The 27,227-nt window shown below is 46.8% G+C and overlaps 1 protein-coding gene across 2 annotated transcripts in view; it reads left to right on the top strand.

Moving 5' to 3' along the window:
* Positions 1-951: 951 nt before the first annotated feature.
* The window catches only part of MOV10L1 (Mov10 like RNA helicase 1), a 1,040,774-nt gene continuing 1,014,498 nt past the window's right edge, over positions 952-27,227 (top strand). For both annotated transcript variants that reach the window (XM_086967454.1, XM_086967456.1), the window contains exon 1: positions 952-1,039. In XM_086967454.1, the coding sequence (XP_086823580.1) occupies positions 961-1,039 (79 nt within the window). In that variant the 5' untranslated portion in view covers positions 952-960. The remainder of the gene's footprint in view (positions 1,040-27,227) is intronic.

Genomic DNA, 27,227 nt, shown 5'->3' with positions numbered 1-27,227 from the left:
ATTGATCTCTGTATTGGAATTTCCCGGAGCATTATGGAAGTCTTTAAAAATGCGTATTAAGCGATCACCTATGAATGAGTCCTTGATGAATTCCAATGGTAGGTACGAAATACGTTGACTGGACTAACAACATGCATGTTTACAATTAAAGAGAAGCAAGAATAAAAGAATTAAAGTCATCATTGGCCTGGATGGTCTCCTTTAAGTTAAAGATGGACTGAATGTGGACGTTTTTGTGACCTTCACCCAAAGAATACAATTTGTGCAGCACAATAAATATACCGCAATTATTGGTTATTTGGAGCGCTTTCCCTTTACTTGTTTTTCTGAAAAACTACTGCAATGCACTGAATTAAAATATTACTATTCTGCACCGGCAGTATCTTTTCAAATTTACTGAATTAATAGGTACCTTTAACCACCCATTCGTAATGTTAATTGAGCCTTCATTTAAAGGCCTATTAACTTAAGTCTTACGCTTATCAAGCACATCGGTTTACCAATGTCCACCCCTACTCCCATTACGAGCTCACAAATACATTTGCCTTTCCCAAGTAGGTTATAGAAAAAACAATAAGAAATATGTCTAAATACGGGTGACTGCCAAAATACGTTCAGAATAATATAAAGGCCACGAGCTACGCTTATAACACCCTCCAGCGGATGGCACATTTATGCCTGAAAGAGGGGCTTAGAAAGGCCTGAGCCGAGCAAAACTCCGCGTCCGCGCGCCATCTCCGCACCTTTCGTTTCGACACAAGACGGCGACGTGGAAGGCGCGTCAGTGGCAACTTCGAAGCGAGAAGGATGGGCGGGACCAGGACAGGTGGGCGGGGCTAGTAGCTCTTCGGGTCTTTTTTTTCATCTGGGAGGGGCACGTACGCGGTGGGCGTGTTTTGCGTGCGTGCGGGTGTGGTTATTGGTTGTGATTAACAGCGTGGAGACAGAGGTGGCAGTGAGATGTTGGCCTTGTTATCGAAGGTGTTGTCTTTCCTCTGGCGCCGGGCTGAGGACGGCGCCAATGCCAAGAATGCGAACCGTGAGTACGCGGGGGTGCTATAATGAACCAGGCGGAGTGCTTGTAATGCTTAGGGGGAGGAACGTGTCATGCTGGTGAAGAGTGATGACGTAGTACCTTAGTTTGGAGTAGTGCTGTATAGTATGAGTATTTAACATATTGCTGTCCTAATATATACATAGATGCCAGGTTTTCAGATTGCATATGTGTGACACATCTATGTTGCTAGGGGTTTTATGTGTCACACTTTAATGCTTTTTACACTTTATCATAAGTACACATAAGCAGGTATGTCCAGGTTATGAAACACATTTTACAGGTTAACCCCATTTGTGCAGTATGAGGCTCTAGAAATAGTTGCAGTGCATGCAAAATGTCGAGGCCTCTGTTGCAAGACATGCAGCTTAATTACACTCTGCACTGCATTGTAAGGGTTAATGTCTGCTTTGTAACTGTATCATCTCAGGACAAATAATCCCTGTACCCCATTGTGAAGTGTGATACCTCACTCTCACACACTCCCCTCCCCTCATGTGCAAAAGCAAAACCGAGGTCGCTCATTCTCCTGCATTGCACCCAAGAGGGGAATGACCTCCACTAAACGCATCAGAGCCTTCTCCTGGCTCTTTATATAAGTATCTGGGCAACCACATACCTGCCCAAGCGCCTGGATCCACACTCTGGTAATTAATTTGCTATAAAAATCGAGATAACATACTTTCTGCTATTGCCTGTTTTATCAAATGCATTATGGTATTTGTTGTAGCATATTGTTAGAAATCGGGGTCTCTAGTTGGCAGTGGTATACACCCTGCCCCTGTAGGGACCCTTCCTTCTAGTGAGGATAAGGCAGTTACATACTTAGATACCCAGTGTCCACCCCCTTGGTGGCTTGGAACAAGCAGACAGGTTTATCTCTGAGCAATGTGTAAAGTATTTGTACATAACAACACATTGACACAGTGAAAACACTACAAATGGAAACCACACCAGTTTGGAAAAATAAAGTATCTTTAACTCACTCAAACAAGACCAAAATGACAAAAATCTCACATACACAACTCAAAATATGACTTTTGAGAGGTTTCAAGCAATTCTATCCATTGAAAATTATGGATGCCTGATTATTACACAAATATCTCAAATGCGTCAAAAATCACAAGGCAAAATAGCCGCAGAGGTGGGAAACGTCGGAAAACACAGTAATGTGTCAATTCCTAAGTCCTTGCGGAGGCAATGCAACAGTTCTGCTGCAATCAGGAGAAGTGATGTGTCAAGCTCGGACTGTAGGGGAAGTGATGCGTCGATTCCAAAAGAGTTCTGGTCTACAGGTGCTGCGCCAGAGATGTGTGGCGCACTGGTGCGATGCGTGGAAATCCGGACATCCTGGATGTCCATGCGGCAAACAGGCGCTGCGTCAATTTCTTCATCCCACAATGTGTTGTTTATGTTAGCTGCACAGCAGGGCCTGCGTTAAGAGTCAGGACAGTGGTCTCTGACTTAGGAGACTGGTGCGCAGGACTCAGCATGAGGCGAGTTTTCGGGCCGCTGGCAATTGCTGCAGGGATTTCTTCAACCGCATGGGGCTGTGTGTCAAGAATTTTTGCCCGCACATCGGTGCTGAGTCGAAAAATTCAGCCGCAAGAAGGTCGAAGCGGTGATTTTGCAGGATTCTTCAGTTCTTGATAGTTCTTTGCAACAGGAACAACCTTTAAGGGTCCAGAACTGAGTTTAGCACAACAAGGCAGGTCGGAACTCCCAGCAGTGGAATTCAAGGAAGCTGCAGATGAAATCTTAATGGCCATGACACTTCTTAACATGAGGCAAACTCTTACATCAAGCCCTTGGAGATCTTAAGCAGGGCAAAAGTTCCGTTCTTTCCACTGCCCGCAGTCCGAAGCAGCAACTACAGGTCCACCCAGCAACACACAGAAAAGGAGGCAGCACACTTCCTGGCAGCTCTTTGTCTTGACAGGGTCCTCTTAATCCAGAAGTAATCCAAAGTTCTAGCGTTTTAGGTATAATACCTAAACCCCTTTTCCCCTTTGTTTTTGTTCAGAAAAACTCTCTTGCTACGTAAAACCAGTTCTGTCCTCCCTGGTCCAACTTCACTACTGGGGGAAGAGACCGCATTGTACAGAGCAGCCACAATCTATTCAGGTGATAGTGATAACTCATCTCACCACTCTAGCCCAGGATGACCTATCCGCATATGCAGGACACACCTCAGCTCCCTTTTTGTGAGTATCTAGATTGAATGCAAAAACAACCCGTCAGTCTAAAACCTGACAGTGAATTCAAAAGCAGGCAGAGGCACACAGGATGGTCAAACAAAAAAAGTGCCCACTTTCTAAAAGTTTTTGTACTGGGGGTCGCGCCTCTACCAACCAGAAAAGGCCCCTTCACTATGATTATATAACATAAGTATCTGGCTTCAACAGTTTGGAAAAGGTTGTTTTGAAAGACCCAAGTCAAATTAATTCATTACCTTGGTCTTTGTAGTTATTTCACATATAATTATACAATTCTAAACAAATTCATTCATTATTTATGATTGAAAATATGTCCTACAGGACAATTGTCCTATTTTTCAATGAAGACCTATAAAAACCACAAAAATTGTCAAAATATATTTAAAGAAAAAAGTGTAATTCGACATATAATCATTTATGACACTGTGAAGAAATGAATCGGCGCAAAGAAATTACAAAACAATAACCGAATAGAAGTATTTTGAACGCAATCACATTGATGAAAACATTATTAAACTACCAGTCTGACAAGATTCGAAACCAGAGGAATATGTCACTGATAATAAGATTTGTATGACCCTGTCACAAAAAAGCACAAGGATTGTTGAATCTCTCTTTATCCTAGTGCCGGATAAAAGGCGGATTGGCTGGTCGCGACAACTGGTTGTTCACTCATGGACGCTTTAAAATAAACAAAGCAAGGGCATCCTTTCACCTATGCTGGTTAACAGGAGAAAAGAATTAGAGAACAGTGATTTTCCCTCAATACGATGAATAGATTTTTTTTTTGTTTTTTTTTTTTAATTTTTGAAAACCTTTATTGTGCATGAAAAAGGAGGACAAATACGGGCCTACAACCGTCAGGCCGGCCACGAAACAGTTGAGCACGAGAGCAAACAATCCAGACCCCCCAGCGGTATAAGGCAGTATAGCAACAAGTAATAGCAGTTACACAAAATTGAGTCATGCCGCCAAGGAGAAGGAGCAGTGAAGGTTAATTTTAAGATTTTTTTTCCCTAAACATAAATCGGTAAAAATTAAGTCAAGGAGAACTGAGTCCATACAGTCCACTTACAGTACATGCAGGCAGCAATAAACATGGCAGTAGTGATAACGCCCAACAATATGGCGGCACAGTTCTAAACAACAGGAGCATCAGTCCGCATTTGCATACCACCCACAGCGCCACCCACTCCTTACAGACCCCCATTACAGACCCAGAGCAAAGGAAAGAGAAAATTATAAAGAGATCATAAATAGGCACCATAGAAAGTAACGAAACTAAAACATACCCCCCCACCCTACACACATGCAGAGGCTATGGCCTGCCCCCCCCCCCAGCAGAGTGTCTGTCGCCCCATAAACCCGAAATGTAGCAAGAAAAGAGAAAAAGGGAGAGAAAAGGAAGAGAAAGTAAAGTCCAAGTTCGGAAGGAATGCAGAAAAGAAAAAGCGTCACTTTTGACATATAGGGAGGAAGACAAGTGTGCAAACTAGTCTATGACCCCCCAAAAATGAAGAAGGTGGGGAGGAGCCAACAATTATCAAGCTCTCTAGGCTCGCGAGCAAGGCATTGGTTAATATCCCAAACGGAGCTTCAAAATCAAAAGACCTCACAACAGATATAAGCAAGTAGCCCACCTCCAGACCCCCGTGTCGCCCAGGACCAAGATCCCAACCACGAAGACTAGCAAGAGGATTTTAGAACTGCGGTCGTGAAAGAAGGAAAACATCCCTTCCCCGGCGTGTAATGCACAGCAAATACCATGACAGGCCAAGTCGTCACCAGTCAGTAAGCAAGCCAGCGTGTTAGCATCCTCAGCCCTGGCCAGAGCGCCGAAATATCCCCAAACATGTCCACCGCCGTACACTCCTCACCGGCCAGACAAAGGAACAAAATGGCCTCCTCCAGCAGGGAAGGCGAAGAGGAGGAAGGTACGAGCGCCCCCAGTCGACATCACCAGCAGCATACAAGTGATGGGGCGCCCCCCCCTTTAATGGATAAGGACTGTTAAAAGCAGCTCATACAGAGGCACAGGATAGCGTCCCAGGTGGATCTTCGTCAGCCAAGTCGAGAAAAGCAGCGCCAAAGCGGGCGGAGCAGGGGAGCGCAACCAAGAAGAGAGAGAGTGCATCAATAGAACACAGGCAATACGGCACACCATAGGAGTGCAGTTCTGATGGATGTAACAGGAAAAACAGTCCGAGTCAAGTCCCACCAGCCAGTGTATAAAAAGCGGTGATAATAGCCCCTTCAGCCCTGGCCAGATCTTGACCGTCGCTTCAAAGATGGCCGACGGGGGAGGTCCGGTCCAAACGATGCAGGAAGACAAGATGGCCACCACTGGTGGAGAAGAGGGGAGCAGAGATAAAATGGACGTCCCCAGTCACTTTCGGCGCTGCAGACGCGCAGGATAAACACCCCAAAACACTGAAACCGATATCCACTCCACCTCCTGATAAAATGTCTACGTGCGGCTACAGGTTCAAGGGGGGCCGATGTAAGTGAAGGCAAAGTCCAAAGCACTAACCTCTCAGTCGACAAAGTTGCAATGTCCGATGGAAGGGGAAACATTGTAGCGCAACTGGATATGCTGATCCGCCGTGTGAAATTGACTCGGGAGACAGGGAAAAGCAACCTCTTTCCACATGTGTCCTGCGCCCCGGCGCCCCCCGCCGTGACCGACAGAGGCAAGCCAGCGCAGTCCTGATAGCTGGTCGGCACCTCGGGACTCGAAAAAATGACCTCGTCGAGTCGCTCACACATCCTTTGGAAGGAAGCATGCCAGTCTCGGCGGAGCTCGGTCAGTGCGGCCAGAACGGTCGCGTACGTCGGCTCCGAGTCTAGGCTTTTCAGGTCCGTGGCAGGGGACGGTGTAGTTAGTGTAGCCTTCCGGTCATCGGTGGGCTGGGCGGCAGATGTGTAACACAGGATAGCCTTCTCCCTCCCGGGGAAGGCAGCCGCCATCGCTCCCGCCCCGGGTTGTGCAAACAAAGAAGGGGCTAGGCACGGCGTGAAGGCAGCACAAAGCGGGTCTCCAACACGGACACAGCTCACGGTTCTGGAACACCGCATATAGGATGCCGTAGCCGGTCCGCCACTAGAGAGAGGCACTCATAAGGGTGACCAACAGAAAGGAGATGGTTTCCGATTCAGTGGCTATCGGCGGAGAGGAGGCAGACGGGGCGCAGATCCAGGGTTTCAGCGGCCATCGAAGCTTGCAACGATATCTCCGGCGGGACAGCTCGCAGAGATCTCGGAAGCACCCGAGCGGGTTCAGCTCAATCACAGCATCGCACTACTGCGATCAAAAAGCAGGATAGCGGGCAGGATAGTAGCGCTGGATGTAGAGGCTCGCGGAGCCGAGACACGGCACGTCCGTTCAGGTCGCCATCTTGGCTCCTCATGAATAGATTTTTTATGTCGTTTGGAAATTATTGGTCCCTCACTAGGATAAAAAGAGTCGTCCATCCTCGTGCTTTTTTGTGACAGAAGGATTGGGAAAACGCCAGTCTCGGTCCTGACTGGAACCCAGAAATTATAGGGGTACGGAACGCATCGATAATAAAGGTTAGGGCAACAACAGAAGATGTTTTATGATTTTATGACTGCTAGTGGAAAACAAAATCGGAGCATTTACTCCACTCCCGATCTTTATTGCAAGAATGCCTGAGCCACTTTCAGGAGAGTCATACAAATCTTATTATCAGTGACTTATTCCTCTGTTTTCTAATCTTGTCAGACTGGTAGTGTAATACTGTTTTCATCAATGTGGTTGTGTACAAAACACTTCAATTAGGTTGTTATTGTTTTGTAATTTGTTCGCGCTGATTCATTTCTCCACAGTGTCAAAAATGTTTCTATGTCTAATTACACATGTTAAAAAATAAATAAAATGTTGACAATTTTTGTGGTTTTCAAAGGTCTTTGTTGAAAAAGAGGACAATTGTCCTGTAGGACGTATTTTCAATAATAAAAAATTAATGTGTGGATAATTATATGTGAAATAAATACACAAAGTAATGAATTAATTTCACTTGGGTCTTTCAAAATAAGCTATTCAAACTGTTGCAGCTAGATTTTAATGTTATATAATTACTTTCTAAAAGTGGCATTTTAACGCACAATTTAAAAACTACCTTTACTAATAGGTGTGCTTATCAGAGAGCCCAAATTCCAAATCTCTAGCTGTTCTCAATTGAAAGTTACACTTGTAAAATGTTACAAGCCAGCTCCATTGATAGCCTATGGGAGGGCTAGTCCTTGCAATGGTGAATGGGAAATACTGCGTATTTAGCTTATCAGGACATGTACAACACACCAGCACATGTCCTATCTTTCACCTATCCTACATCCTGCCTATGGGGGTACCATACATAAAAAGGAACAGTGGTTCTGCCTCAACACACTTATCCAAAGCTAAATTACTTCAACATTTTTTATCACCTTCTACGTTGGGATATCAGTAAATGTTATACATCTATGTCTATACTCAAAGTGAAATGGCACAAGCTAATTGTGTGATTCTGTGATTTAATAAATATTAAGCAGACAGATTCTTGTATCATCATAAAAAACAGGTCATATACACATGGTTAACTAGTGCAGAGTTGAGACAAGGTGTTGGACTTGGCCCTTTATGGCTAAAATTCCCTAAACTTTTTGCTTTTCCCTATATCGTTTTTCTGAAATGGTGTTGCAATCATAGATGCTTTGGGCACTTTGCCACTGCTGATCAGTGTCAAAGTGCAAGTGCTTCCTGTGTAAAGTGTAATAGTAAATTGGTTGTCCATGATTGGTTTGTTTGCCTTACTAGTAAAGTCACTAGTAAAGTGCACTATGTGTGCCAGGGCAGGCAATGCAAATGCTACTAGTGGGTCTGCAGCACTAATTGAGCCAACCACACAACTAGCTTTAAAGAGAGAACTCCGGCCTGCCAGCGCGCAGTTTGTTAAACTGCCATGTTGTCCTGACAAGTACACCCACTTGCCAGGCCTTACACTTCCCTTTCTATGCACATCAGACACCCTATGGTAGGTCCAATGTACCCCCCCTGGGCAGGGTGCAGTGTATGTGAAAGGTAGGACTTGTACTGAGTTGTGTACCATGTCCTGACCGTAAAATACTCTCCATTTCATTTTTCCACTGTTGAAAGACCATCTTGCCCAGAGGACAGAATGGGGAGGCTGTGTAATATGTTTCCAACCTATCTTCCCAAAGGATTAAAATGGAGAGGTGAAGTTTAGTGTGCCTAAACTCACAATTCAATAACTCATCTTTTTGTGAAGGTGGTTTTGGCATTGTGTGTTTAGAAACAACTGTTTTGGAAGTGGTTGGGTTTTTGTGCTCTAACATTTCTGTATGTCTCGGCCTGGCTGTGGATTGACTCTCTGGATTTGAAAGCGATAGGATCTGGGGAATGTCTTGACCCAGGGGAGGAGGTGAGACCGCAACAGACTGACCTGCATCTGGAGTATAGGGGGAGGAGTAACCCCTGGAGGTGAAGAGCCCTGGGTTGCTGCCTTAAAACAACGGCTCCATCTCCCGCTGAGTGATTAAGGATCCAGACCCCCACTATCAAAGGAAGACGGTGTCACTGGCAGGGAGACACCCAGAACTGGTTTGGACAGGGGTCAGTGTCCCCCTGAACACAAAGACTTCAAAGACTTTGAGGGGTGTAACTATGAGAGCTGAAGCCCTTGAACTTTGGAAAAAGGTTTGATCAAGACTGAAAAGGATTGAAACAACTTTGTGGTCAAGAGGAACCTCAGCCAAGGAAGAACCAGCTGAAGAGACTGAATGAAAGGACTGACCCTTGCTGTATGTTATGGGGCTGGTCTGCAGTTTGCTGATTTAACCAAGGAGAGGCTGTGTGCTGTGTCCCCCTGTTTGAAAGGACTTTGCTGTGTGCTGAAGTAACTTGTGCCCAAGGGCCAGAGGGGAGCTGCCTCCCGGTTGTGGAAACTTGGGAACACAAATGTTCCCAGGTGTGTCTCAGCAATGCTGTGTGCATGTGCTTTTTGCAGACTGAGACTCTCGTAAGAATTGCCCTGTGATCGTGGGAACCTGTAGACCAAGCCGGTCTCATCGACGCTGTGTGCGTGTGCTTTGTGCAGCCTGAGCCCTTCGTGAGGATTGTCCTGTGATCGTGTGCACCTGGAGTCCAAGTGAGTCTCAGCGACAATTTGTGCAGCCTGAGACCTTTGTGAGGATTACCCTGTTATTGTGCACACCCGGAGTCCAAGTGAGTCTCAGCGACGCTGTGTGCGTGGGCTTTGTGCAGCCTGAGACATTCATGAAGATTGCCCTGTGATCGCATGCACCTGAAACTCAAGTGAGTCTCGGCGACGCTGTGTGCATGTGCTTCTTTCTTTTTTTTAAAATTTATTTAACAAAGGTTTATTAAGCATATAGTAATCATACATTTTGCGGGTAAGCACATTTGTTACAAAACAACAATAGTATGCTCTGCAATGTTAAACCTAAAAAGGAAAAAAGAAAGAAACCATACGAACATTGCCAAAGATCACATCACATCGTGTCCTTCGAGTATATTCACATGCAAAAACAGTATCAAAGCATTTCAATATATCCCTCTCCAGGGGGGCACCCGCTTATGCAACAGATTGCCACCGCACTACCTCCAACCAGAGGATCATCACGTGTCCGGATGTAATGCGTTGGGCAATATCAGTACGATTCCAGCTCAGTCAGTAAATATTCTCTTAGAGGAGCCCATATGTCCCTGGGGCGCGAGGACCGTGGCAATGCTTCAGCATAGGTCTCCAGCTGGTCTCGACAATATACCATGTCCTCGAGCCATTTATCCGCTTTTGGACACAGTCTGCTATCCCAGGTGAACAGGGTGTGCCTCTTTGTCAGTAACAGCGCCATCTGAACACATTTTCCAACAGCCCCCTGCATTTTGGGGCCATGGCCCAATAGGGACAGTGCTGGAGTGTTGGATAAGGGCATTCCTGTCATTGTCGTGATCAGGGTGAGTATTGAAAGACTCGCTGGCAGCGCCACGCTAAGTGCACAAAACCTGCATCCCCCCACCCCACATCTCTTGCAGTTTGCAGCTGCCCTTAGCACAGCCTTAGAGGAGTATGGTACGTTTGGTGCAGGAATTTGAGGTGAATGATGCGTAAGTTACTGTTAGACGATAAGCGTCCTGTTATCGAGCAAATCGCCAACCACTCCTCCTCCGTGATGGGGGGGTCAACGTCAGCATTCCACCTCACCAGGCAGGAGGTAGAGTTGTGTGGTGTATCTTTCTGAACAGTTCTATATAGTTTAGTGACCAGCTTGCGTTTTAGTGGGTGTGATGATGATCAATTGTAATGCAGACAGGGTCTCAGGTTCCGCTGGGAAACTCGCGTAGTGGTCCTTTATGGCGCGCCGTAGTCTGTAGCATGTGAACTGGAACAACCGTGTAGGATAAGACGTCTCCAGTAATGTACCTGCCTTCTGGGAAAATATCACTCATCAGTGTAATACCCGCTTCCCTCAGTGCTTTGACAGCTCCCTGATCGCTATCCACTGATAATGCTGCATGTCCCTCTATGGGCATAGCTGGCGCATATAACGGCTTCTTCTGTGTTCGTCGACCAATCGCCTGCCATGCCCCATCTGTGGTGTCTAGTTTGTTTATTTCTGCTCTGGGAGTGTGTCGGTGGGTGTGTGAAAGAATACCGCGCAGAGGGATAGGGTGTGCGTCCCCCTCCTCCACCGCTACGTGAGATAGGAAGTCGTGGGGTTTGTACCAATAGTACGCATAATGTGCCTGGCAGCACAGATAATATACATAAAAATCCGGCGCGTTAAAACCCCCTCTGTCGTACGTTAGTGTCATGGTCTTCTAGCTTATCCTCACCTGTTTAGTGCCTCAATAGTTGAGTCTGTGGTGCCTCAATAGTTGAGTCTGTGGTGTCTTAAAAAATTGTTGGGTATGCGGGATCGGTATATTACAAAATAAGTATAGAAATTTAGGCAGCACCACCATTTTGATGATGGAGATGCGGTCAGACAAGGACAGGGGAAAGCACTGCCATCTGTCTATTTGTGCAACTAATGCCCGATACGCAGCTCCGTAGTTTTCTGTTATTACCACATGGGGGTCTCTATGTATCCATACTCCTAAATATTTAACAGGGTCTGCGGACCAGAGCAATGGATATTCAAATGTTTGGGGGGTGGTTATGGTCGTCAGGGGGATAATCACAGACTTATCCCAGTTTATGTGCAGGCCCGAAAACAAGCCGAATATGACGTATTCGCACAATACAGGGGACAAGTGTTTCTGTGGTTCTCTGACGTATAGGACCATATCGCCCGCGTATAGCGATATTCCTACTGGCCTGTTATTAAAGTTTAGAGCCGCCTCTCTATGGATCTGTCTTATTTTACAAGCCAGCGGCTCCAGTACAATGGCAAATATGAGCAGAGAGAGGGGGCATCCTTGACGGGTGCCTCTACACACCTCGAATTGTTCAGACGTGTCTCCCCCAACTTGGACTCTCGCGGACGGCTCAGTGTATAAGATCTGTATCCATTGGAGGAAAATAGATGGAAAGCCCATTCTGCAATATGTGCATCATGTACCTCCAATTCTATAGAATCAAAGGCTTTTGCGGCATCCAAGAGAACCGCAACGGCGGGCAGTTCGGGGTTCAGGACGTGCAGCATGGCAAAGATAGTGCGTAAATTTAAAGAAGTAGAGCGGTCAGTAATAAACCCAGCTTGGTCAGGCAGTACAAGCAGTCGCTTAAGGGGTTGTAACTTGGTGGCTAGAATTTTAGCTAGGATTTTGGCATCCAAGTTGATAAGAGATCGGGGTCGGTACGATTCGCAGCGTTCAGGGGGGTTGTCTTTCTTTAAAAGGGTGATGATCATCGCTTGGCGTAGTGAAGGAGGAAGACGGCCAGATTCATGCGCTTCAGCGTACATTCCCAGAAGGTGGGGTGCTAGAATATCCGCGTGGGTAAAATTCTGCAGTTAGCCCGTCGGGGCCAGGGGCTTTCCCGTTCGGAAGCGTCTTGATGGCATCTACTACATCCTCCGTGGTGATCGGTAGGCTCAGATATTGGCGATGCCCATCCGCCAGCCTTGCGCAGGCGATGTGTTGTAAGTATTCATCCATGTCAGCCTCGCCCACCCTGCCCGTGGACGTGTATAACGTGGCATAAAAATGATGGAATTGTTCCACTATGGCGGCAGGTGTGTAGTGAGATGTGCCGTTCGTGTCCACAATGTGGTCTATGGGAGGATGATAGACCCTACTCTGCAATCGGCTCACCAGTATTTTGCCCGGCCGTCCCCCCTCCCCATATCACCGAGCAGCGTGGCGCCTGGAGAGGTATTTCACCTCTGTGTCCGCAAGCGTGTTGTATTCGTCTATGTGCGCATGTATGTCCGCAAGAGTGGCTGTCGAGGGCTCGGTGTCGTATTGTGTTTCCAGTTCTCGCAGCTTTGTCTCAACAGCCTTTAGCTGTCCCCTAATGTCCCTCTGTATCCCCGCGGATGTGCTTATGCATGTGCCCCGTATCGTGACCTTAAAGGCCTCCCATAGTGTTTCCTGGCTGTCCACGGACCCAACATTGAACTCAAAATATTGCACTATGGCCGATTTATTAGTGTCGGCGTATATGGGATCAAGGAGTGCTTCCGCTCTGAACCGCCAGGTAAAAGGTTTGTGTGGGTTAAGCGGGATATGTAGTGACAGAAGCACCGGATTGTGGTCTGATAGTGATCTGGGGAGGTTATGCTCGTCTGTGACCCAGCCATTCGCTCCATCGCTTAGTAGCCAATAGTCTAAGCGGGACCAGCCTTTGTCGCGGGAGTGATATGCGTCCCTGACAGTACTCCGGCATTTCTGTGTCGCCATGCATCCACCAGCCCAAACTCTAGCATTCCATCTTTCACGCAGTCAGCAACTTTTACCATTCTGGCGTTCTGCGGGTTAGACCTGTCAGACCGTGGGTCAAGGTACGTGTTAAGGTCACCACCAAGTATTATTTCCGTTTCTGGCCATTCCCGAAGTGCTCTAAGCATGTTTAGATACACTGATGTGTCGTCCACTACCGGACCTTAGATATTTACTATCGTTACAAGCACATTGCCCAGTTTCCCCATCACCATCGCCCATCGGCCCTCGGTATCTGTGTTCGTGTGGGGCGCTGTGAATGCCACCCCTTTTTCCACCAGTATAAGGACTCCCATAGAGTAAGTGGAGTATGATGATGCTAGACGGTATGATGCCCAGCGTTTGGCAATCCTGTCCTCAGATGCCCTGGTTAAGGACTCTCCTTCAGCTGACGTGCAGCGAGTGCAGCTCCCTTACCCTCATCTTTCTGTTGCCGAGACCCACGCCTCGCGGCCCCCGCTCCGCGGGTGCCGCTCGAAGGCCAGGCTATTTGGCAGTCTTGTGTTGCTGGACCAACCCCCGAGTACATAGGAGCACCAACGCGGCTTTGTAGAGCCGGCATCTGCTACAGAGGGCGTGAGGCGGGACTGCGAGGACCAGCAGGCAGCGCGGCGCTGATCGGCCGCAGCTGGTCCTCTTCCCGCCCCTCCACCGGTCAAAACCACCGTGCCGAGTGAGTTGCCTGGGACTCTCCTTCAGCTGACGTGCAGCGAGTGCAGCTCCCTTACCCTCATCTTTCTGTTGCCGAGACCCACGCCTCGCGGCCCCCGCTCCGCGGGTGCCGCTCGAAGGCCAGGCTATTTGGCAGTCTTGTGTTGCTGGACCAACCCCCGAGTGCATAGGAGCACCAACGCGGCTTTGTAGAGCCGGCATCTGCTACAGAGGGCGTGAGGCGGGACTGCGAGGACCAGCAGGCAGCGCGGCGCTGATCGGCCGCAGCTGGTCCTCTTCCCGCCCCTCCACCTGTCCCTCCCATATATTGTGCTGCAGCAACGCGCACGCGGGACGCGCGCGGGGCGACTACCGGGGCGAAGACCGGGCAAAGAGCGGGCCGTTTAAGGACGGCAGAGGACGGCAGAGGACGGCCCTGGCCCAGAGCTCTTGCGTCTTCACCCCTGAAAATCAACACCCAAGATGTCGACCATACGCAACAGAACCCGAAGTTGCGCGAAAAAAGCTACGGCGGTAGCCCAGGTGACTGGTCCTATTGATCTTTTTATTTCACGCGTACATGAGACTATTGATCAAAGTATTGTTTTATTGGAAAAAAGAGTCTCTATGGATCTCGCTAACGCTAGGCGTTCATCCCTGGGCCCTCTGGCAAAGGCTAAATCCCCTGTTCCGCAGATTGTGAATAATTGTTCATTACCTATAACTTTGTCCACTAATCATGTTTCGACTGTACCGAATACTGTAGATCTATCGGTTGCCCCATCAGACTCGGACCCGTCTTTTGAAGACCTGGAGGCTACGCCAGATCTCGAAACTTGTCAGTCACCTGACAAAGTGGAGCCGAGTCTGAGTGGGCATAAGGTTGTGGATACAGTTTCTGTACCCATTGCTCCACGGGGAAGGGCTCCTAAACCCCATAAGGCCACTTTGAAGGGTAAAAGTAAAGCAAGGAATCATAATTTGATCTCCCCTACCCCACAATTGACATCAGGTATCCCGTGTTGGGTGCAAAACATGGTAATAGACTTAAAACTAGACCTAGAAGCCACTTTAGCAGCCCAAATTAAGCCCTTAATCTCTAAAGTGGACAGGCTTACTTCTTTAATACAATCTAAATGGCCACAAAAAAAGCAGGTACAAGTGTCTGTCCAGTCACAAGGGACCCTGGAATCAACCACTGAATGTCTAACGAGTACTCAGGTCCCCAAAGGTGTATCAAATACGGCTCAAGGTACTGCAGTCCATGGGAACCCAGTTATACCCCCAAAGCCGCAAACAGGGAATATTCCCGCTCAACCAATGACTGTCCACATTACAAAAGAGAATACTCCTGTCCAGGCGACCCAACTTTCTGTTGTTACTAATACTGCTACCCCTACTATTCAAGCTAAAGAAGCAGCAGGGAAACCTAACTCAACTTCTGCACCTCCCATTATAAATAAACCTGAAGTGCCCAAACCAAAGCAGACACGTTTTAGGTCCATAAACCTACCACCAGAGGTTTCCCCGTTTGTAGTCGTGTTGACGGCGGTTCCCCCATTAAAGGAGGGAGTAAAAGAATCGTTTACCGAGCTTAGGAATAAATGTGCTCAATGGCTCCATCTACATAAACCCCTACCTAACAACATGAACGGTGAAATCCTTACCGTACGTAGAGGGGATTGGGTGGGCAGAAGCAAGAAATCAATAGTAGGGGACGTAATAACTGTTAATTTTAGGGATGTAGGGGCAGCAAGTTACGTGTGTAATGCACCCAATAGTGGTCCTGCGACCCAAATTAACCCACTTCCCCTGTCTTATTTTCTATCAAAGCCCGCACGACCTAACACCCCCTGTCCCACTTTTCAAAGCAATAGTGGACCCGGATATTTTCCACAGCAACCTGCAAAATCTTGGTTGCAACCACCTTATCCGCCCCCTTTTTTTCCACATCATGTTAATTTACAGCAGCAGCCCCCAAATGCCCCACTTTTTCCTATGCATCAAGCAAAAGCCCACTGGCAACACCCTTTTCACTTCCCACCACCTTTACCCCAGCCAGTTTACCAATGGCCGCAACCCTTTCAGCCACCTCAATTGGATAAATATTCTTGGCAACAAACGTGGCAGGACCCGCCCCACTCTCAAGACCCCATGTCCTCACAATTCGCCCACCCAAATAGATATGCCGTGCTAGATGAGGTAGACTGACTCAGCTCACTAGAAGCATCGGATCTTAATAAACCTAATTCTGAGAAGGAGTATTTCTTCCCCTCTGCCAAGCCCCCAGTCGTACCTTACGATTCTACTGAACTGTCTTCATTAAGATCTTCCCAGCTCATAGGCAATCAGGGTAGCCTGGATATATGTACAACTAGTGCTAGCCCCAGCCTAAGTCCGGTTACCATCTTTCGGGAAGAGGGTCCTGCTTCATTATCACCAGTAAACCAGCAGGAGCTATCTGTTGCTGGTAATGCTGGGAAACCAGCAGGAATCTCCCTTATTTCCTGGAATATTGCCGGTCTTGCTAGTAAATTGGGTACACCCTTTTGGACCAGCTTTTTGGGCGAGGGTTTTGATTTAATTTTACTACAGGAAACGTGGTGTCCAGACCCTATTAATATTGAAGGGTATGTATCTTTTTGTCTCAGTGCAACCAAATCCAGCTCGGGCAGGGCTAAGGGAGGCCTTTTATTGTTAGTGTCAACTAGGTTATGTGACTGTACGGTTAAATATAGTACAACCGTGGGGACACACAGCCAAGTTATAAGGGTGGAATGCAGAAAGAACATTGATTTAGTTATTGTTAATTTTTATAACAACATTTTTGATGCCACCAGGGGGGATATTTTACTGCCTTTAGAAAAGGAAATCATTAAAGCTTTAGATATCTCGAAAAGAAAGGCTGAGGTGGTATGGGCTGGGGATTTTAACTTGCAGCCTTGCCATCTATCTAACGGGAATATCTGTGGCTTTGATGTAGCATTAAATAGTCATTGGAGAGATCAGGGGGAGAAGGAGGATTCCCCTCATTTTCAACACTGTAGTTATGGTTCCACCCTAAACAATATGCTAGCCATGCTAGATATGACCCTGTTAAACTGCAATGTCAACAACCGGGCAATACCATGTCCTACATTCACGGGCAGAGATGCAGGTTCATTTATTGATCATATCTTGTTGTCTAGCAGTGGAGACTACATTGATTTATATGTGAACGAGGAAAGTCTCAGTGACCATAACAGCTTAAGGGTTACCCTCTTGGGCCATGGCACCTCAACAGCTTCAGGTGGTAAATGTACAACCGATATAGTGCCTACTAGACCAAAGGGCCTTAGGGTTAAATGGACCAGTACAAATTCCAAAGTTAAGCAGAAGGAGGTGGTCACCCAATGCAGGAATCAAATTAGTTATTGTCTGGATGATGACAGTGATTCTGGCTATTTAATAGAATGTTTCGTATCTCTGAATATCATTATTGAGGGTATTTTTACTAAGTCCCCGTCAGCAAATAGTAGTCAAAAGCAGGGGTGGTTTGACAAGACATGTATCGTCGCCCTCCGCAACCTAAAGAAAGCGCTAGGCACCAAACCACGCGTTAAGACTGTGATACAACACCTCAGGGCTAGTTATAAATTAGCCATTAATAAAAGGAAAAGGGTTTTACAGTCTGAGGCGTGGGACAAGCTGAGGGAGGCCGCTGAGACTAAAAACAGCAAACTCTACTGGGAAACGATAAATAGTCCGTTTCTCAGTAGAGAAAATGTTCCAGAACTGACCTCATATGTGGCATGTAGCGACTGGGTTAATCATTTCTCGAAAATATTTAACCCTGAAGGGCCAACATCTGAGTTACCACCACCAGATACAAATCTATGGTTGCCCCTTTCATTGGCTATAACATTGGAAGAATGTCAGGAAGCAATTTCTTTGAGTAAAGGAGGCAAGGCACCTGGCCCCGATGGGGTCCCGCTGGATTTATATAAAGATGAAACAGCGTTATGGGCTCCCATTTTGACAAGTATTTTTAATTGTGCGGCCGAAAATGAATTCCCTTCTACCTGGGGTCAATCGATTATCATCCCTTTACATAAGAAGGGCGATAAGTCAGAGGCCTCTAATTATCGCCCAATTTCACTATTGGATGCCTCTGTAAAAGTGATGAGCAGGATTTTGCTAAAGAGGCTAGAAGACTGGGTAACTGATTTTAACATCTTAACTAAAGTCCAATATGGTTTCCGCAAAGGTCTGGGTACACTGGACCAATGCGTTAACCTGGACCTTTTAATCAGCAAATATACTGTGGCCAAAAGTGGCAACCTCTTTTTATGTTTTGCTGATTTGAGCAGCGCATTTGATTTGGTTAACCATAGTATTCTTTGGGAGGTTCTGCTTGATGCAGGGGCACCAAGGGAAATAGTGTATTTTTTAGCCAGACTATACGAAAAACTCTCATGTAAAGTCCGCTATGGCACCCTTGGCGAATGTACCCCGTTCTTTAAAGTGTCTCGGGGCATTCGTCAGGGTTGTGTTTTAGCCCCGCTTTTATTTTCCCTTTTTATTAATGGTGTAGACCGATCCCTGACCAACATTTTAGCAGATGCCCCCTTGATTGGCGGTAAACCTGTTCCGCTGTTACTCTACGCGGATGACGCTGTTCTTTTATCTCGAACACAGTTGGGCTTACAGCGCCTTATTGATAATTTCACACAGTTTATACAAGCTAGGCAGCTTCGTGTGAATAAAACTAAGACATACGTAATGTCTTGTGGTCAGGCAGCCAAGCAGGTAAAACATACTTTCTTCCTAGATAAGGAAAAGCTGACCTCTGTTAAATCTTTTTGTTATTTGGGAATAACATATAGTAACAGTGGGTCCTGGAATGCGGAATTTGATGCCGTAAAAATAAAAATGTTACGGTCCACCAGTAGCATTTTTCGTTTTGCCTCTAAACTTGGCTCACGAAGTATCTATGATATGATGAACATATATAATGTATGTTGTGTTTCCTCTGCTCTGTATGGGGCAGGGGTGTGGGGTCACTGTGAGGGTATTCTCTTGCAGAAGGAAGAAAACAAGTTCTTAAGGAGGCTATTATGCGTTCCTCCCTCCGCCTCCATACAGTTGATCCATGACGAAGTTGGGATCGAGTACATCTCTGACTTAGCAGCAGTTCGGCCACTTTTATTGTGGCGATCTATTTGGGCTAAGTCGGAGACTCGATTCACTCAGGATATTATCCTTGATTGTATAGGTTTGGATCATTCCTCACGGGTATTATGGTTAAAATACATCCACCATTGGTATCTACTTTTGTTTAACATTAATGTGTTCCGTGAGCCGGAAAAGGTTGTATCTATTACAAAAAAAAGAAATTAAGATAACGTTCCTTAAATTTCGTAAGGCTGAGCGAGACAAAGCTGTTGGAAATCTTGCTACTTTGAAATTATACAAAGATCTAAATTTAGCTCCTGGATTGCAATCCTATCTTGTGTTTGTGACCCGCCCTTCTCACCAGTATGTTTTAACACGGGTCAGATTGGGTATTGCACACCACTTGGTTGCTTTTCCAAACACAAAGACTAGTTCAAACACACCTTGTCCGTGTGATGGTACTTCGCGTCAGAGTAGTTGCCATTTTTTACTTTTTTGTAAATTTTACCAGTGTTTTAGGCTTAAATACCTTAAACCAATTTTTATCAAATACAACATCTGTACCACGCAAACAGCATTGCTAATTTTATCCTTACTAGTGAACGAGGAGATTTGTTTTTTCTTGGCTACTTTTATTTTAAAATGTACAGCTGCCAGGAAAAGTATTGTATTTTAAAAATTGTTTACTGACCTGTCTGTACTTGTGCTATACAGCTGCCAGGGTTTATTTATGATGAAATTAATGTTATTATCCCTGTCTGTATATATATGTTTTACTTCTCCTTGAATTTTATATCAATGTCTGTATTAAGGTATTTATACAGTGTTCCGCAGTATTGAATGATTATTTAACAAATTTTTAATATACAGTTCCCAGTAAAGGCCTAGTAAGTAATTTCTACTGACTCCTAGGTAGTCTATGTAAGAATGTCGTGTATTTTATAAGATCATGTTGACCTATAGAGGCATGTTTATTTCCTACCCGCTGCACTTCAGCTTTTTCCCCTTTTCAGGAAAGATTATTCGTGATTTTTAATATTTCAATTGTGTTTTGCTTGTATGATTTGTATGTACAAATCGAATAAAAGCTTTTGAATGAATGAATGAAGTGCGTTTCCTGCAATAACGCGAGGTGTGTCTGGTGCCTGATTTTTTGCGGTGTGTTTAAGCCCCGGACATTCCAAGTTATCCAATTTATAAGTGGTCCGAATCATTTGTAGTGCTCTTGAAATTTGTAACGTTGTGTAGCTTTGCAACAGGGTGGTGTCCCTGATTGTGGGAACAGTTCAGTGTAAGGGTCTGGATAGTGCGTGACTTTGGCCTGTGATAAACAATTACTTCCCCCCCCCCCCCACACTTCAACATACCCAACTTGCTAAAGACATGCCCCTCTGTAAACTCCCACAACAGTAAGACATTCAATTCCCATTGGGGATCACCCATCGGGGGTCGTGGTGGCTACAACCTCTCCCAGATGAAGGGAGGGAGGGTTGCCACTGATTGTACATCATTTCCCACCAGCACACATAGCGGAACCGAGGCAAGAAAAAAAAAAAGTCAGATGCAACATAGTTTGATCATTACCACCCCGTCCACCCGCCTGTGATATCAGTGTCACATGCCCTCTGATGGGCCTCAACGCTCCCCTCTTACTGTTCATTCATCTACGTCAGATGTCTGGGAGGCCGGAGATTGTTGTTTCTGACGCCCCAGTGCCCGCACACGGTCCATTGCTTGTTTAGGGCTGCTGAAAACTTTTCCATTTTCCATCGTGCCAATGCGCAGCCGCGCCGGGTACAGCATTGCATAGGGGATCTGTTCTTTCTGCAGCAACTTTTTGACGGTCTGAAATTCTTTGCGCGCTGCTTGCACGCTCGCCGTGAAATCCGGGTAGAAGGACAGTGCATTGCCTTGATAAGTGAATGAACCTTTGAGTCTGGTTATTCGGAGAACTGTGTCCCGATCTCTAAAATTCAGTAGGCGAGCCATAATTGGTCTTGGAGGTGTTCCTGGCGGCGGGCGCGCTGCAAGTGATCGATGAGCCCTTTCTATTGCAAATAGAGGAGAGAGTTCTTCCTTTCCGCAAATGTCTTGTATCATCCCTTCAACATATTCCTCTAGGCGCCCCACATTGGTCGACTCCGGCAGGCCTAAGATGCGTACGTTATTTCGGCGCGACCTTGCTTCGATGTCCTCGTTCTTGGCCTCTATGACTGCTAGTAGTTTGGTGATGTCGGAGGTCTTTTCTGCCACCTGTTTGAGTCCGTCTTCCGCATTAGAAATTCTTTGTTCAGCCTCGCCAATTCACGCCGATTGCTTGTCAAATTTAGCGGAAAAATGATCCATCCTGCCATTTAGCGCTTCAATTTTGCCATATATGGCCTGGAGTCTCGCCTGGATGGCCGTGAGTGATTTCTCGAGCGCCGTGGAGGGAGGTGTCAGCACGTCATGTTCAGAGTCCGAGGCTGTAGTGTTCCCAGGCTTGGACCCCCTGCGCAGCTTGAATGTCAGTCGGGCTGTTTTTTTTCCGGCTTGCCCATTGTCCTGGAGGACGGGTACCGGCTACTGTATGGTGTCCCCTGCCCCGCAGTCGCAATAATTTCCTGGCGGCACAAGATGTCCCGGCCCTTCGTCCGGTGTAGCTGGAGTTAGGCGTGTTAGCGCGGGCGGTGTGGACCGTTTAATAAGCAGTCCGCACCTGGGCTGCAGTTAGTGTCTCGTCGGCCCGTGCCCAGGTCCTTGGGAAAAGGATTGGAGGGCCCCTCTGTGAATTGCAGCTATGGCGTGCTCAATCTCCGTCCCATGAGTTGGCAGTGTTGGGCGAGGCGGCGGTGCGAATTATAGGGGGCAACCGCTGTGATAGGGCAGTCTCACTGCGTGATCCCGATGGTCTCCGCACCGCAGGCACCAGGCTCGACACGTGTCTGGTTACCCTGGCCGGCACGCCAGATATCCCAGTATCTCCACTCACCGCATCACGGCGTCACTAGCAGGCAACCCTGTGTTCTCAGACAGCGCGGATTGGCATCTAGTTTTCTGGGCACAGTAGCGACTCCAGCAGTTGGGGGTTGTCGGCAGCTTCGAAGTGCTTCAATGAACAGTGCGTGTGGCTGATCTGGGCAATAAAGGCAGGCCCCGCAGGCGCGTCTCCGGGTGGTGCGGGCCTGTGTCAGCAGCGGGCCCGAGGCGAAACACAACCTCCCCCGCAGCGCCCACAGTTCCCTGCCAAGTCGCAGTCTCCAAAGGCCATGTAGGCGAGCGGTTTAGTCGCTCCCTAAACGGGTCGGGTAATTTCACTCGGCCGCCTTCCCGCCACAGGCGCCGGGTGCTGTCGTAGTGCCCTTCCCCCGCTGCACGTATCCAGCCAGCGCAGCCCCCGCTCCCTGCCCACCGTCAGTGCTGGTCACGTTGTTGTATCCCAGAGAGGGGAAGATCTGTCCGCGGGCCTTTGGTGGGTGGGATGTTGCCTGGTCTGCCGTCCCCCAGTGTCGAAAGTCACGGCTCAGCAGAGCGGCCGTTAGTCGCGGACCGCCATTACAGCACGGATCGCGGCGGCAGTGCGACCTCATGCAGCCTGATTCTCAGCCCTGTGCAGGCTTTTCCAGATATCGGCGGGTAGCTCTCGGGCTCAGGAGTGTAGTCCTGTCCTCGGATGCCCGACTATGCCGAGCTAATGAAGGATAACTGCAGGATATGTATCGGTGGCTTGCGGTGCTGCACTACCATGCGGCCATTTTGCCGAGACTCAAGCCACGCCCCCGTGCATGTGCTTCTTGCAGCCTGAGACTCTCGTGAGGATTGCCCTGTGATCGTGTGCACCCGGAACTCATGTGAGTCTCAGTGACTCATGTGAGTCTCAGTGACTGTGTGCATGTGCTTCTTGCAGGCAGAGACCTTAGTGAAGATTGCCCCGTGACCGGGCACACCCAAAGCTCAAGTGAGTCTCAGCGACGCTGTGTGTGCGTGCCCTGTTGCAGCCTGAGATCTTCATTAGCACCAACGGCCCGGATCGGCATCTCCAGAGGAGTTGTGCCGCCAGCCCGAGCCACTGTTGCTAGAGCGGGACCTCGAACCAACCACATCCCACTGCCCGGAATCCACAAAGTAGCATCGGAGGCCCAATTCGAAAGGAGAGGAGAGCAAGGTCTCACCCCCCAGGTAACGTGTGTCGCCTCCTGGGGCGGGTGTGGGCTCGGAGTGGGACGCTCTCAGCCTCTCCCATTTTTGCAGCACGAGCCTCTGCTTCAGCTAGCATCGTGGCCCGTACCTGCCAAGGAGTGGCAGTACCGGGGGCTGGAGTGCGGACTGCACTTTGGTTTACACCATACCCGTGTTGGGGGCATATGTTGGCGGAAGCTGACCGCGAGTCAGTACAAGTGGTGGAGAGACCGTCTGAAGCACCGTGATCGGTGCCGGAGTGTATTATGCATGCATTATTTCTGCATTGCGAACTGCCTGATTGTTGCATTATTTCTGCATTACGGCAGCCTGATTGTTGCATTTCACTATTTTTGCATAACAAACTACCTGATTGTTGCATTACGTATTGCATTCGTTTGCATAATGAACTACTTGACTGTTGCGTTACGCATTGCATTATTTTGGCATTACGGACTGCTTGATTTTTGCATAACAAACTGCATTATTTTTACATTGTGAATTGCTTGATTCTTGCGTTACGAACTGCATAGCATTGCATTAGAACTGCATTGGATCATCTAGAACTGCTCATTAATACCGCCAGAACCTACAAGGGCTGACTGGCCTAATAACCTTTCAGGAGGAATATTACAAATACGCATATGCTGGATTTATATGGTGTGGTCTCATCGTATATCTTATTATATAAACATACACTTGTTTTTTTTATGAACTCGTGTGGAGTCCATTTGTGGTGTCATCATTGGGTTACTGAGAGCGTGGTTGCAAATACTTTACACACTTTCCTTGAAGATAAGCCTGGCTGCATGTGCCAAGCTACAGAGGAGGTGAGCAGGGGCTAATTGAGAAGGTGTCCTTCCTTTCCCTAAAGTGGAAGCAAGGGTCCCTATTTGGCCTAAGGTACCTACCTCAGCCAACTAGAGACCCCCAGTTCTAACATTGGTGGTTAGCGTTTTGGAATTTGAACGTGTATTTGCAAATTCACTCACAGTAATTGGTGTACATCACTAGTTAGTGCAGACCACGATGTAACCACATATTGTGTTTTTATTTTTGTTTCTATTTTTGAGCGACCTTTAAGCCACACATCATGTCTTATAGGAGTCAGGTACCCAGTGAGGTTGCAGAAATGGAGTTCGACATTAAGGCATAGCTTACCAACAAAGTTGATCAATTGAGGCAATTCTGCAGAGCTTTGGGATGTCCCATGAAAAGTAGCACCAAGAAGGAGTAGCTGCAAACGGCCTTGAGGGCCTGGTGGGAAGCCAAAGGGGGTCAGGAGACGGGTGATGTTGGGGTGGATGAGGATGACCCAGGGAATGGATTTGGTCCACAAGATTTGCCAGTGGAAGGACCAGTATCGGGGGCTGGTAGTAACCATTCAGGGAGGAGTTTTCCCCCAGAGGAGCTGGGGAGAAGTTGATGCACTTGCAAGGTCGAAGTGGAAGTTAAAAGCTGCATGCGCAGACACTGCAATGGCAGGTCTGAAACACATTTAAAAGGCTACTGGTGTGGGTGGCACCATCAGAATTGCAGGCCCAATAATGGCATTTGATTTTCATGCACACACTGTGCACTTTACTAAGGACTTACCATTAATTCAAACATGCCAGTCATTGATAACAAATCATAATTTACACAGGGGACACTTGCACTTTTGCACTGATCGGCAGTGGCAAAGTGCCCAGAGTACCTAAACCAGCAAACATGAAATCCAGGAAACAGTCAAAAAATACAGGAGGTGAGACAAAAAAGACAGGGGAAACCACACAAAGGACGCCAGTTCTAACGCGTATTATATGGGATGTTGGCTACGAAGCCAGAACTTCTGAAAATGTGTTGCAGGTCATTTACCTCATTACACCTGTTGCTCAAATAGGGTGATTGGGATGAGGAGGGTATAGAGCATGTGACATATTTTTGAGTTTTTGGAGAACTGGAGTGATATTAAAGTAAAATGCCAGCTTTCAATGTGGGGATATGGAGGTTGCTGGTTTGTCAGTAGATGTTGCAGCTTCTACCACAGACAGTGTGTGTAACCTGTTTTGGAGACTTTTAAAAACAGATTTTTCTATAAAGGTACACATAACAAACTGTACTAATCCAAACTGTGGTCTTTTTAACACACCTCAGGAGCTGGCACAGTACACACTTTAGGTTCTTGTTGGTTTTGTCGCTTATATTGTACAGATTAATGTCTTTCAGCATGAGTTTGTTGCTTGGATACATTTTATCTTAAATAAATGAAAAGACAATTGGCTTTTGGCAAAATGGGAACAAGCTGCTTTAATTAATTTCGGCAGTCGAGAGAGCCTAGACTAGAGAGTGAGCGTCTGAAGAAAGTCACTTGTACAAAGTTTTGACTGACAATATATACATTTTGTGAAGTACAATAAATTCTACATTCTTGAAAAAACTTCTCCTTTGTAAATTAACAAGTTTGGGCATCTGATAAGGACACAGATGGCTCTCGACCTCGTTGAGGGTTAGAGTGAGCCAGTGTGTATATGTCCAGATGTCTGGTCACAACGTGTAGTGATACAAGTTCATTAGAATGTCTGAAAATAATATGGCAGTCATTGATATCAGTCTTACCAACGTTCTAAACATCATGCGTACAGTTACCCCAGCGTACATTAACGTCTTTACTGATTTTGATATAGTCATGCATGCCAAGATCATGGCGTACATCGATATTGTCTCTACTGGTAACAACATTGTTATGCGTGAATGGATTATGGCATACATTGACATTGTTACTGCCGGTATCGACACAGTTGTGCAGGCATAAATTATAGCATACATTGATTAAAAAAAAAAACAACAACAACATTTAAATGGGTATTGACAATGTTATGCGGACACAGGTTATTGCATTTATTGGTATTGCCATAGGCGGCCCTGCACATATCATGGTATTCATTGACCTTTTATTCACTCATTTAAACTTTCCCCCTCTAGTTGTTTTTTCAACTACTCTATCCTCCTCTTATGTCATCACTGTTATATTATTCAAGACTGTCTTTATATCTGTTACTCTTTCCCTAGCTATGTGCATACTACCTAATATGAGGACTGATTTTTTACAACAGGAAACCCCCACTTGTAGGAAACTACACAGCAGAAGTGCAAAAATTGGGATGAGTGACGTGAATAGTTTTGACACCAATAGGGAGATCCATGAAAAGATACTGTGCGACCAGTCCTGCTCCGGGGCACCACTCTCGTTCTGCAAGTTGGCTTGCAGACGATTCAGTTCTTGGATGGCAAGAGCTAATGTCCCATTGTTCATATAATTTCCGTGGATAAACAGGAAGCCCTAATCTTGGCACACACTCCAGCCTCCATCGCGTCATCAAGTACAACCTGTACCAATGTTGCATCACCATAAGGCAGATGACTCTCAGTTCTTACTTGATAGCATTCAGGCTGAGCTCTGTATTATTTATCATCTTCAGTAACTCCCATCTTGTTATTTGTCACCATTGGGCATTTGCCTTTGCCTTTGTTTGCATTGTGAAGGAGGATATTTACCCTTTTTTGTTTACTTGAGCCTGTGTGAACATTCTAAATTCTTCTCGAATGTCCTTGCACTCAGCCCAACCAAAATATTCAGCAGTGCTTCTCCTTCGAGCGTGATGCAACCGAGTTGATTTCTTCTGTTACGGATGTTGAGACACCTTAGATCTTCTCCAGGGATGACCAGCGTTGAGGTGTGTATGGTCACGAGGGTGCAGAGGCCGCGCCATCTGGGGACGAGCTGGGTGTAGGCAAGGTCACTGCATTGCCAATATATATCTATCAATGTGGAGGTGCCCATTCCAGTTCCGGTATATGCATTATCACACCATAGTTTTTGTTGCTTCCCAATGGTATGGTTCCTTTCCCTCTGAAACACAGGGGGTACAGTGTAAGTTTCCGTTCAGTTGGGTGTTTCCCCTTCCCCTACAACCATGTGCATCTATTAATCTCGATATCTCAGATTTCCTGGCACGGAGTGTCTTTGCTAGAATTGGACCCTCTAGCATGGGACAGCTTTCCCCTAGTGTGATCGAGGTGAGCAGCC

This window comes from Lissotriton vulgaris, chromosome 1_1, assembly GCF_964263255.1.
Source record: "Lissotriton vulgaris chromosome 1_1, aLisVul1.2, whole genome shotgun sequence".
NCBI classification, from domain to species: domain Eukaryota; kingdom Metazoa; phylum Chordata; class Amphibia; order Caudata; family Salamandridae; genus Lissotriton; species Lissotriton vulgaris.
Note: the sequence above shows the minus strand (reverse complement) of the source record. Positions and strands in the feature narration are given on the sequence as shown.